The sequence below is a fragment of the Passer montanus genome, unplaced genomic scaffold, assembly GCF_014805655.1.
Source record: "Passer montanus isolate IOZ18808 unplaced genomic scaffold, ASM1480565v1 scaffold398, whole genome shotgun sequence".
NCBI lineage: Eukaryota > Metazoa > Chordata > Aves > Passeriformes > Passeridae > Passer > Passer montanus.
In genome coordinates this window covers 22520-34692 of record NW_024368796.1, presented here as the reverse complement: position 1 = coordinate 34692, position 12173 = coordinate 22520, and the positions used below count along the sequence as shown (strand labels likewise).

The 12173-nt window shown below is 60.5% G+C and overlaps 1 protein-coding gene across 1 annotated transcript; it reads right to left on the bottom strand.

The window, feature by feature from the left end:
• Positions 1 to 297: 297 nt before the first annotated feature.
• NDUFS2 (NADH:ubiquinone oxidoreductase core subunit S2) lies at positions 298 to 11798 on the bottom strand. The gene is made up of 13 exons (XM_039718219.1): positions 11747 to 11798; positions 11469 to 11683; positions 9373 to 9493; positions 9171 to 9283; positions 9008 to 9082; positions 8015 to 8092; positions 7216 to 7301; positions 7017 to 7136; positions 5040 to 5169; positions 3908 to 4003; positions 3450 to 3533; positions 2252 to 2309; positions 298 to 425 (listed from the first exon to the last, which is right to left on the bottom strand). Exons 1-13 carry the CDS (start codon positions 11796 to 11798, stop codon positions 388 to 390), a joined length of 1266 nt encoding a protein of 421 aa, XP_039574153.1. The 3' UTR covers positions 298 to 387.
• Between the last annotated feature and the right edge of the window lie 375 nt (positions 11799 to 12173).

Here is a 12173-nt window from a genome sequence, read left to right as displayed (position 1 = left end):
CAAAAAGGGAAGGCGACCCCAAAGGGGAAGAGACCCCAAAGGGGAAGAGACCCCAAAAGGAGAGGGAGACCCCAAAGTGGAAACGAGCCCCCCAAATTGGAGAGGCCTCAAAAGGGGAGGGAAACCCCAAAAGGGTAAAGGACCCCAAAAGGGGAAGGAAACCCCCAAAAAGGGAAGGCGACCCCAAAAGGGGAAATGAGCCCCCCCAAACTGGGGAGAGAGGCCCCAAAAGGGGAAATGAGCCCCCCCAAATTGGGGAAGGAGGTGACAAAGGGGTGACAAAGGGGACAGGGAGGCTCAGGACCCGATTCTGGCTTTATTTGACCCGAAATGGGGGCGGGGGCACCCCCAAATGCAGCAGCACACGAGAGGGAACGGGGACCCCCCTCATCGATCCACTTCCCCAAAGACGATGTCCTGGGTGCCTGCGGGGGGAAAAGGGGGTCAGGGCACCCCAAAACGGGGGGAGACCCCCGAACTGGGGAGAGACCCCACCCCAAAAATTGGGAAGGGGAAGGGGACCCCAGAACTGGAAGGAGCACCCCAAAAAGGGAGGGAGATCCTAAAAACAGAAGGAAACCCTAAAGAAGGAAGGAAATCCTAAAAACAGAAGGAAACCCTAAAGAAGGAAGGAAATCCTAAAAACAGAAGGAAACCCTAAAGAAGGAAGGAAATCCTAAAAACAGAAGGAAACCCTAAAGAAGGAAGGAAATCCTAAAAACAGAAGGAAACCCTAAAGAAGGAAGGAAATCCTAAAAACAGAAGGAAACCCTAAAGAAGGAAGGAAATCCTAAAAACAGAAGGAAACACTGAAGAGGGAGGGAGACCCCCCTCCCTAAAGAGGGAGGGAGACCCCCCTAAAATGGGAAAGGAGACCCCCAAAAGTGGAAGGAGCGCCCCAAAAAGGGAGGGAGATCCTAAAAACAGAAGGAAACCCTGAAGAAGGAAGGAAACCCTAAAAACAGAAGGAAACCCTAAAGAGGGAGGGAGACCCCCCACCCAAAATGGGAAAGGAGACCCCCCAAAAGTGGGAGAGGAGACCCCAAACTGGACAAGAACCCCCCAAATTGGGAAATGGATGTAGGGAAAGACAAAGAGACCCCAAAACTGGAAAGAGCACCCCAAAAATGGAGGAAGACCCTAAAAACAGAAAAGACCCCAAAAACAGAAGGAAACCCTAAAGAGGGAGGGAGACCCCCCACCCAAAATGGGAAAGGAGACCCCAGAACTGGACAAGAACCCCCCAAATTGGGAAATGGATGTGGGGAAGCATAAAGAGACCCCAAAACTGGAAGGAGCACCCCAAAAAGGAAGGGAGACCCTAAAAACAGAAAAGACCCCAAAAACAGAAGGAAACCCTAAAGAGGGAGGGAGACCCCCCACCCAAAATGGGAAAGGAGACCCCAGAACTGGACAAGAACCCCCCAAATTGGGAAATGGATGTGGGGAAGCATAAAGAGACCCCAAAACTGGAAGGGGTGCCCTAAAAATGGAGGGAGACCCTAAAAAGGGAGGAGACCCCCCCCAAATGGGGAAGGAAACCCCCAAAGGTGGGGAAGGGGACCCCAAACTGGGCAAGAACCCCCCCAAACTGGGGGAGGAGCCCCCCCAAAACAGGGAAGGAGGATTCCAGTAGGGGAAAATTGGGGAAGCGACCCCCAAAATGGGAGGGAAACCCTAAAAGGGAAGAAATCCCACAAATGGGGAAGGAGGCCCTAAAATGGGGAAAAAAAACCCCAACAGAACCAAAGGAGACCCCAAAAATGGGGAAGGAGGACCCGAAACAGGGAAGGGACCCCCAAAAGGGGGAAGGGACCCTCAAAAAGGGGGAAAGGACCCCAAAAGGGGAGGGGGGACCCCAAAAGGGGAGGGGGACGCACCAATGATGGCCACCACGTCTGCCAGCATGTGGCCCTGGGACATCCTGTCCAGCCCGGCCTGGGGAAGCCCAATTAACAGCCAATTAACACCCAATTAACAGCCAATTAACAGCCAATTAACACCCAATTAACCCACAGACAGCCCCTCAACCCCCCCCACCATGAGGACCCCCAGTTAATCCGCAATTAATGCACAGTGACCCCCAATTAAATGGGGAAGGAGGACCCGAAACAGGGAAGGGACCCCCAAAATGGGGAAGGGACCCTCAAAAAGGGGGAAGGGACCCCAAAAGGGGAGGGGGGAACCCCAAAATGGGGAGGGGAACCCCCCAAAAAGGGGGAAGGGACCCCAAAAGGGGAGGGGGACGCACCAATGATGGCCACCACGTCTGCCAGCATGTGGCCCTGGGACATCCTGTCCAGCCCGGCCTGGGGAAGCCCAATTAACAGCCAATTAACACCCAATTAACAGCCAATTAACCCACAGACAGCCCCTCAACCCCCCCCACCATGAGGACCCCCAGTTAATCCCCAATTAATGCACAGTGACCCCCAATTAACCCCCAATTAACCCATGGGAACCGCCCCAGGGACCCCCAATTAACCCCCAATTAACCCCCAATTAACTCCCAGGCACCACCAATTAACCAACTTACAGGGACCCCCCCAATTAACCCCTGGAGAGCCCCACAGGGACCCCCAATTAACTGCCAGGGACCCCCAATTAACCGACCCCCAGGGATCCCTAATTAACTCCCAGGGAAGCCCAATTAACCCTCAGCACCCCAATTAACCCGCAGGGGTTAATTACCCTCCATACCCCCCACTGCAACACACCCAGAGGGACCCTCCAGTGTCCCCTGTCCCCACCTCCCTGAGGCCTTGGTGTCCCCAGGTGTCCCCAAGGTGTCCCCAAGTGTCCCCCAGGTGTGCCCAGGTGTCCCTCAGGTGTATCCCAGGTGTCCCCAAGGTGTCCCCAAGGTGCCCCTGGCTGTCCCCAAGGTGTGCCCAGGTGCACCCCAGTGTGCTCAGATGTCCTCCAGATGTGCCCAGGTGTGCCAAGGTGTCCCCCAGGTGTGCTCCAGGTACCCCCAGATGTCCCCAAGTGTCCCCCAGGTGTGCCCAAGTGTCCCCAGATATCCTGAGGTGTACCCCAGGTGTGCCCAGGTATCCCCCAGTGTCCCCAGGTGTCCTCCAGATGTCCCCCAGGTGTGCCCCAGGTATATCCCAGATATCCCCAGGTGTCTCCAGGTATCCCCCTGTGTCCCCTAGATGTCCCCAGGTGTCCCCCGGGTGTATCCCAGATATCCCCAGGTGTGCCCAGATGTCCCCAAGTGTCCCCCAGGTATCCCCAGGTGTCCCTCAGGTGTGCCCAGGTATCCTGAGGTGTCCCCAGGCTGTCCCCAGGAGTATCCCAGGTGTCCCCAGGTATCCTGAGGTGTCCCCAGGTGTCCCCAGGTGTATCCCAGGTGTATCCCAGGTATCCCACCAGTGTCCCCCAGCTGTCCCCAGGTATCCTGAGGTGTCCCCAGGTGTCCCCAGGTGTGCCCAGGTGTGCCCAGGCCGTACCAGGTGGGCGAAGCCGGGCGCTTTGATCTTGCAGCGATAGGGACGGCTGCTGCCATCGGACACCAGGTACACCCCGAACTCCCCCTGTGGGGACAATGGGGACATGGGGACAATGGGGACAGGGTTGGGGACATGGGGACAATGGGGACATGGGGACAATGGGGACATTGGGGACAGGGTTGGGGACAGGGTCAGGGACACAAGGACAGGATGACAAGGTTGGGGATGTGGCTGGGGACACGGGGATGGGGTTGGGGACAGGACTGGGGACATGGACTGGGACATGGGGACAGGGTTGGGGACACAGGGACAGGGTCGTGGTCATGAAAACAGGGTTGGGGACATGACTGAGGTCATGGGGACACAAAACCAGGGTTGGGGACACAAGGACAGGGTTGGGGACACGGTGACAGGGCTGGGGCGGAGCCGGTGCCAAGGACAAACACAGGAGGTGTCACCTTGGGGGCCTCGATGGCCGTGTAGGTGGCCCCGGGTGGCACCTGGTAGCCCTCGGTGTAGAGCTTGAAGTGATGGATCAGGGACTCCATGGACGTCTGTGGGGACAGGGGTGGCACTGCCGAGCTGGCACCTGCCCTGGCTGCCACCAGGCCTTGGTGCCACCTGCCCTTGGTGTCACCTGCCCTCAGTGCCAGCTGGCCTGGTGCCACCAGGCCTTGCTGCCACCTGCCCTGGGTGGCACTAAACTTTGGTGTCACCTGCCCTGGGTGGCACTGCCGAGCTGGCACCTGCCCTGGGTGCCACCAGGCCTTGGTGCCACCCGCCCTGGGTGCCACCTGCCCTCGGTGTCACCGTGCCGGGGGGGTCTGGGGACACGTCACCTTCATCTCGGCGCGTTTCGGGGGTGACACTTTGGCGTCGTCCACCTTGATCTCGCCGGGTGGCATCTTGTTGAGGCACTGCAGGATGATCCGCAGCGACTGGCGCATCTCCTCCACGCGGCACAGGTACCTGCACCCCGAAACTGGGATTGGGGATCCCCTGAACCCCAAAACTGGGATTGAGGGGAGCCCTGAACCCCAAAACGGGGATTGGGGACACCCTGTGCCCCAAAACTGGGACTGGCGCATCTCCTCCACGCGGCACAGGTACCTGCACCCCGAAACTGGGATTGGGGATCCCCTGAACCCCAAAACGGGGATTGGGGACACCCTGTGCCCCAAAACTGGGACTGGCGCATCTCCTCCACGCGGCACAGGTACCTGCACCCCGAAACTGGGATTGGGGGGACCCCCTGAACCCCAAAACCGGGTATGGGATCTGCTGTGCCCCAAAACTGGGTATGGGATCTACTGCACCCCAAAACTGGGACTGGGGACACCCTGTGCCCCAAAACTGGGACTGGCACATCTCCTCCACGCGGCACAGGTACCTGCACCCCGAAACTGGGATTGGGGGGACCCCCTGAACCCCAAAACGGAGATTGGGGATCTGCTGTGCCCCAAAATGGGGTAACAGGGGTGGCACTGCCGAGCTGGCACCTGCCCTGGCTGCCACCAGGCCTTGGTGCCACCTGCCCTGGGTGGCACCAGGCTTTGGTGTCACCGTGCCAGGGGTCTGGGGACACGTCACCTTCATCTCGGCGCGTTTCGGGGGTGACACTTTGGCGTCGTCCACCTTGATCTCGCCGGGGGGCATCTTGTTGAGGCACTGCAGGATGATCCGCAGCGACTGGCGCATCTCCTCCACGCGGCACAGGTACCTGCACCCCGAAACTGGGATTTGGGATCCCCTGAACCCCGAAACTGGGATATGGGATCTTTTCCACTTGGCACAGGTACCTGCACCCTGAATTTGGGATGGGGGATCCTGGGGAGTGGGGGGTTCAGGGAAATGGGAAATCCCAGGAAAATGGGGATCCTGAGGGAACAGGTGAACCAAGGATGGCTCTGAGGGATGGGCTTCCCATGGGATGGGGGTCCCTGGGGATGGGGTTCCCATGGGATTGGGGTCCTGGGGGTCCCAGGGATGGAGTTTCCATGGGATTGGGGTACCAGGGATGGGGGTACCTGCACCCCGAAACTGGGATTGGGGGGACCCCCTGAACCCCAAAACCGGGTATGGGATCTGCTGTGCCCCAAAACTGGGTATGGGATCTACTGCACCCCAAAACTGGGACTGGGGACACCCTGTGCCCCAAAACTGGGACTGGCGCATCTCCTCCACGCGGCACAGGTACCTGCACCCCGAAACTGGGATTGGGGGGACCCCCTGAACCCCAAAACCGGGTATGGGATCTGCTGTGCCCCAAAACTGGGTATGGGATCTACTGCACCCCAAAACTGGGACTGGGGACACCCTGTGCCCCAAAACTGGGACTGGCGCATCTCCTCCACGCGGCACAGGTACCTGCACCCCGAAACTGGGATTGGGGGGACCCCCTGAACCCCAAAACCGGGTATGGGATCTGCTGTGCCCCAAAACTGGGTATGGGATCTACTGCACCCCAAAACTGGGACTGGGGACACCCTGTGCCCCAAAACTGGGACTGGCGCATCTCCTCCACGCGGCACAGGTACCTGCACCCCGAAACTGGGATTGGGGGGACCCCCTGAACCCCAAAACCGGGTATGGGATCTGCTGTGCCCCAAAACTGGGTATGGGATCTACTGCACCCCAAAACTGGGACTGGGGACACCCTGTGCCCCAAAACTGGGACTGGCGCATCTCCTCCACGCGGCACAGGTACCTGCACCCCAAAAACTGGGATTGGGGGGACCCCCTGAACCCCAAAACGGAGATTGGGGATCTGCTGTGCCCCAAAATGGGGTATGGGGACACCCTGTGCCCCAAAACTGGGACTGGCGCATCTCCTCCACGCGGCACAGGTACCTGCACCCCAAAAACTGGGACTGAGGGGACCCCCTGAACCCCGAAACTGGGATATGGGATCTTTTCCACTTGGCACAGGTACCTGCACCCTGAATTTGGGATGGGGGATCCTGGGGAGTGGGGGGGTTCAGGGAAATGGGAAATCCCAGGAAAATGGGGGATCCTGAGGGAAGAGGTGAACCAAGGATGGCTCTGAGGGATGGGGTTCCCATGGGATGGGGGTCCCTGGGGATGGGGTTCCCATGGGATGGGCTTCCCATGGGATGGGGGTCCCTGGGGATGGGGTTCCCATGGGATTGGGGTCCTGGGGGTCCCAGGGATGGAGTTTCCATGGGATTGGGGTACCAGGGATGGGGGTCCTGGGGGTCCCAGGGATGGGGTTCCCATGGGATTGGGGTCCCAGGGATGGGGTTCCATGGGATGGGTTCCCATGGGATCGGGGTCCTGGGGTCCCAGGGATGGGGTTCCAAGGGATGGGGTTCCATAGGATGGGTTCCCATGGGACAGGGGTCCTGCTGTGGGGGATCCAGTGGGATCAGCCATTCCCGGCACAGCAATCCCAAGGACCAGGGGAGGGTTCCCAGGACTGGCAGCCCCAGGGGGCACGGGGGGCAGCCCCCCAGGACTGGCAGCCCCAGGGGCACAGGGGGCAGCCCCAGGGGCACGGGGGGCAGCCCCAGGGGCACGGGGGGCAGCCCCAGGGCAGTGAGGCCGTACCTGTCGTAGCAGTCGCCGTTGGAGCCGATGGGCACGTCGAACTCCACCTGGTCGTAGACGTCGTAGGGCTGCGTCTTGCGCAGGTCCCACTTGATGCCGGAGCCCCGCAGCATCACCCCGCTGGGACACCCCAAAAAGAGCCCCTGAGCTGGCCCCGCCCGGCCGCGGGGCGGGGCACACCTGGGGCCCCCCGGCTCACCTGAAGCCGTAGTTGAGCGCCTCCTCGGCCGTGATGACGCCGATGTCCACGGTGCGGTTCTTCCAGATGCGGTTGTTGGTCAGCATCTGGGGACACCGGGGACACCTGGCACACCTGGCACCTGCCTGGCGCACCTGGCACCTGCCCTGCACTTCTCACCTGGCCCTGGTACTGTCACCTGGTGCTGGAAATGCTCACCTGGCTCTGGCACCTGTTCCTTGTGCCTTGCAGGTGTCTCTCACACCAAAACCTGTCCCTGCCACCATCACCTGTGCACCCCTCACCTGTCCCTGCCACCATCACCTGTCCATGGCACTGTCACCTGTCCCTGGCACCCCTCACACCTGTCACCTGTCCCTGCCACCATCACCTGTGAACCCCTCATCTGTCCCTCACCTGTCCTCACCTCACACCAAAACCTGTCCCTGCCACCATCACCTGTCCCTGCCACCATCACCTGTCCCTGCCACCATCACCTGTCCCTGCCACCATCACCTGTGAACCCCTCATCTGTCCCTCACCAGTCCCTGCCATTGTCACCTGTGAACTCCTCACCAGTCCCTCACATCCCTCACCTGTCCATGGCACTGTCACCTGTCCCTGGCAGCCCTCACCTGTCCCTGGCACCTCTCACCTGTCCCTGGCACCTCTCACACCTGTCACCCGTCCCTGTCCCCCTCCACCCCGATCCGTGTCACCTCACCCCGCCATGCTGTGAGGGACGACCCTGCCCCTCCCAGGTGACAGGGGACAGGTGACAGCAGCCTGGCTGTCCCCAGATCCCCAGGTTCCCCCTCACCTCCTCCACCTCGTCGATCCGGATGGAAAAGTTCTTGGCGAACTCGTAGATGTCGTCCATGAGCCCCAGGGGCAGGTCCTGGCACAGGAGGCACAGGTGGGACAGGTGGGATTGATGGGATTGGGATTGCTGGGACAGGTGGGACTGGGACAGGTGGCATTGATGGGATTGGTGGGATTGATGGGATTGGCACAGGTGGGACAGGGGCAATTTGAGGGACACGTGGGCCAGGTGGGAGCTCAGGTGGCACCGGGATGTGGGCAGGGGGCTCACACTGAGCGGGCCAGATGGGGGTCCCAGGGATTGGGGGATCCCAGGGGAATGGGGCGCCGAGGGTGCCAGGGATGGGGGCAGCACAGGAGTGGGGTCCCAAGGGAACGGGGATCCCAGGGAAATAATGGGGTTCCCATGGGAATGGGGATCTGGGGGGTACAGACATCCCAGGAGCAGGGTTTCTGTGGGAATGGGATGCCCAGGGGAATGGGGATCCGAGGAATGGGGCTCCCTTGGAAATGGGGTTCCCATGGGAATGGGGTTTCTGTGGGAATGGGGTTCCCAGGGATGGGGTTCCCACAGGAATGGGGTTCCCGGGGATGGGGTTCCCATGGAAACGGGGTGCCCAGGGATGGGGTTCCCACAGAAATGGGGTTCCCAGGAATGGGGTTCCCATGAATAGGATTCCCACAGGAATGGGGTTCCCAGGAATGGGGTTCCCACAGGAATGGGGTTCCCAGGGATGGGGTTCCCACAGGAATGGGGCTCCCACAGGAATGGGGTTCCCAGGGATGGGGTTCCCATGGGAATGGGGTTCCCGGGGATGGGGTTCCCGTGAATGGGGTTCCCACAGGAATGGGGTTCCCAGGGAATGGGGTTCCCATGAACGGGGTTTCCACAGGAATGGGGTTCCCACAGAAATGGGGTTCCCAGGGATGGGGTTCCCACAGAAATGGGGTTCCCAGGGATGGGGTTCCCACAGCAGGCCCAGCCCCTCACCTGGTGCACGCCCCCGGGCCGCACGTAGGCCGCGTGCATCCGCGCCCCCGACACGCGCTCGTAGAACTCGAACATCTGGGGGGCACAGAGGGGACCCCGCTGCTGCTCAGCACCCCCACACCCCCAAAGCCCGCCCCCCGAACCCCAAATCCCCCAAAGCCACCTTCTCCCTCTCCTCGAACATCCAGAAGAAGGGGGTCATGGCCCCGATGTCCAGCGCGTGCGTGGTCACCGCCATGATGTGGTTCAGCAGCCGCGTGATCTCGGCGAAGAGAACTGAAAAAAGGGGGGAAAAGGGTTAAAAACGGGGTGATCCCATAAACCCCGGGGGGCCCAGGGAGCCGGGAACGCTGTGGGAGCCTCACCTCGGATCCACTGAGCCCGGGGAGGGGGCCGGATGTTGAGCAGCTTCTCCACGGCCAGGGAGTAGGCCTGCTCGTTGCACATCATGGACACGTAGTCCAGGCGGTCAAAGTAGGGCAGGGCCTGCGGGAACCCCCAAACTGGGGATACTGGGAGCACTGGGAGGGCTGGGAGCACTGGGAGCAGTGCAGTACTGGGGATACTGGGAGCACTGGGAGAGCTGGGAGCTGTGCAGTACTGGGGATACTGGGAGCACTGGGAGAGCTGGGAGCAGTGCAGTACTGGGGACACTGGGAGTACTGGGGACACTGGGAACACTGGGAGCACTGAGAGGGCTGGGAGCAGTGCAGTACTGGGGATACTGGGGATACTGGGAGCACTGGGAGGGCTGGGAGCAGTGCAGTACTGGGGATACTGGGAGCAGGGCAGTACTGGGGATACTGGGAGCACTGGGAGTGTTTGAGTATTGAGACTGCTGAGAGTGTTTGAGTACTGGGACTGCTGGGAGTAGTGGGAGTCCTGGGAGAACTGGGAGCAGCGGAGTACTGGGAGGACTGGAAATAATTGGGAATACTGGGAATACTGGGAGTAACAGGAGTAGTGGCAATAGTGGAGATACTGGGAGCGCCAGGAATACTGGGAGTGCTGGGAGGACTGGGAATAATTGGGAATAATGGGAATACTGGGAATACTGGGAGCACTAGGAGTAGTGGCAATAGTGGAGATACTGGGAGCGCCAGGAATACTGGGAGTGCTGGGAGTACTGGGATCCCATGGAATTGGGGATGCCAGGATCTCCTGCAGGTGGGTTTTGTACTCCATGAGTTTCTCGGTGCTGCGGTGTGGGGGTCACAGGGCAATGGGGATCCCATGGGAATGGGGGTTTCAGGGAATGGGATCTCAGGGATCCCAGCAACAGGGATCCCAAGGAACTGGGGATCCCAGGATCACCCCCAGGTAGGTCCTGTTCTCGATGAGTTCCTCAGTATCACGGTGCAGCAGCCCCACGTGGGGACCCCATGGGAATGGGATCTCAGGGAATTGGGGATTTCAGGGAGGGGAATCCCAGGGATCTCAGGGATGCCAGGATCACCCCCAGGTAGGTCTTGTACTCGATGAGTTTCTCAGTGCCACAGTGCAGCAGCCCCATGTGGGGGTGACAAGGGTGACAGGGACAGGGATCCCAGGGCAATGGGGGTTTCAGGGACAGGGATCCCATGGAATTTGGGATCCCAGGATCACCCCCAGGTAGGTCTTGTACTCGATGAGTTTCTCGGTGGCGCGGTGCAGCAGCCCCACGTGGGGACCCCGTGGGAATGGGATCCCAGGGAAATCAGGTTGAGTTTCTCAGCGCTGTGGTGTGGGGGTCACAGGGCAATGGGATCTCAGGGATCTCGGGGCAATGGGGATTTCAGGGACAGGGATCCCATGGAATTGGGGATGCCAGGGATGCCAGGATCACCTGCAGGTAGGTCTTGTACTCGATGAGTTTCTCGGTGCCGCGGTGCAGCAGCCCCACGTGGGGGTGACAGGGACCCCAGGGCAATGGGATCTCAGGGAATTGGGGATTTCAGGGAGGGGAATCCCAGGGATCTCAGGGTTCTCAGGGATGCCAGGATCACCTGCAGGTAGGTCTTGTACTCGATGAGTTTCTCAGTGCCGCGGTGCAGCAGCCCCACGTGGGGGTGACAGGGACATGGGGATGTCATGGGAATGAGATCTCAGGGCAATGGAATCCCAGGGCAATGGGGGTTTCAGGGATGGATTCCCATGGAATTGGGGATGCCAGGATCACCTGCAGGTAGGTCTTGTACTCGATGAGTTTCTCAGTGCCGCGGTGCAGCAGCCCCACGTGGGGGTGACAGGGACCCCAGGGCAATGGGATCCCAGGGATCCCATGGAAATGGGGATTTCAGAGACAGAGATCCCATGGAATTTGGGATCACAGAGATCTCAGGATCACCTGCAGGTAGGTCTTGTACTCGATGAGTTTCTCAGCGCTGTGGTGTGGGGGTCACAGGGCAATGGGATCTCAGGATATCAGGGCAATGGGGGTTTCAGGGATGGATTCCCATGGAACTGGGGATCCCAGGATCACCTGCAGGTATGTCTTGTACTCGATGAGTTTCTCGGTGCCGCGGTGCAGCAGCCCCACGTGGGGGTCGCAGCGCTTCACCGTCTCCCCGCTCAGCTCCAGCACCAGCCTCAGCACCCCGTGCGCCGCCGGGTGCTGCGGCCCGAAGTTGATGGTCAGGCTGGAGACCTTCTTGTGGGCCACGGGGTCCTTGTCTGGGGGGGGGGACAGTGACAGGGCTCAGGGACACGGTGGGGGACAGCAGGGGTCAGGGACACAGCGGGAGGACACGGGGACAGGACCCTGAGAGGGGTCAGGGACATGGGGACAGAACCCTGAGAGGGTCAGAGACATGGGGACAGAACCCTGGGAGGGGTCAGGGACACAAGGAGGGCTCAGGGACATCAGGACAGTCCCCCCAGGGAGGGCACAGAACCCCCCAGATGTTGGGGACAGGGAGGGACGGAACCCGCTGAGGGTTTGTGGGGATCCTGAGTGACCCCAAAGTGCCCTGAGTGACCCCAAAGTGTCCTGAGTGACCCTAATACAGCCCTAGGTGACCCCCAAACTGATCTGAGCGACCCCAAACCGCCCTGAGTGACCTCCAAACCACCTGACAGGGCTCAGGGACACGGGGGGGGACAGCAGGGGCCAGGGACACAGCGGGAGGACACGGGGGCAGGACCCTGAGAGGGGTCAGGGACATGGGGACAGAACCCTGAGAGGGTC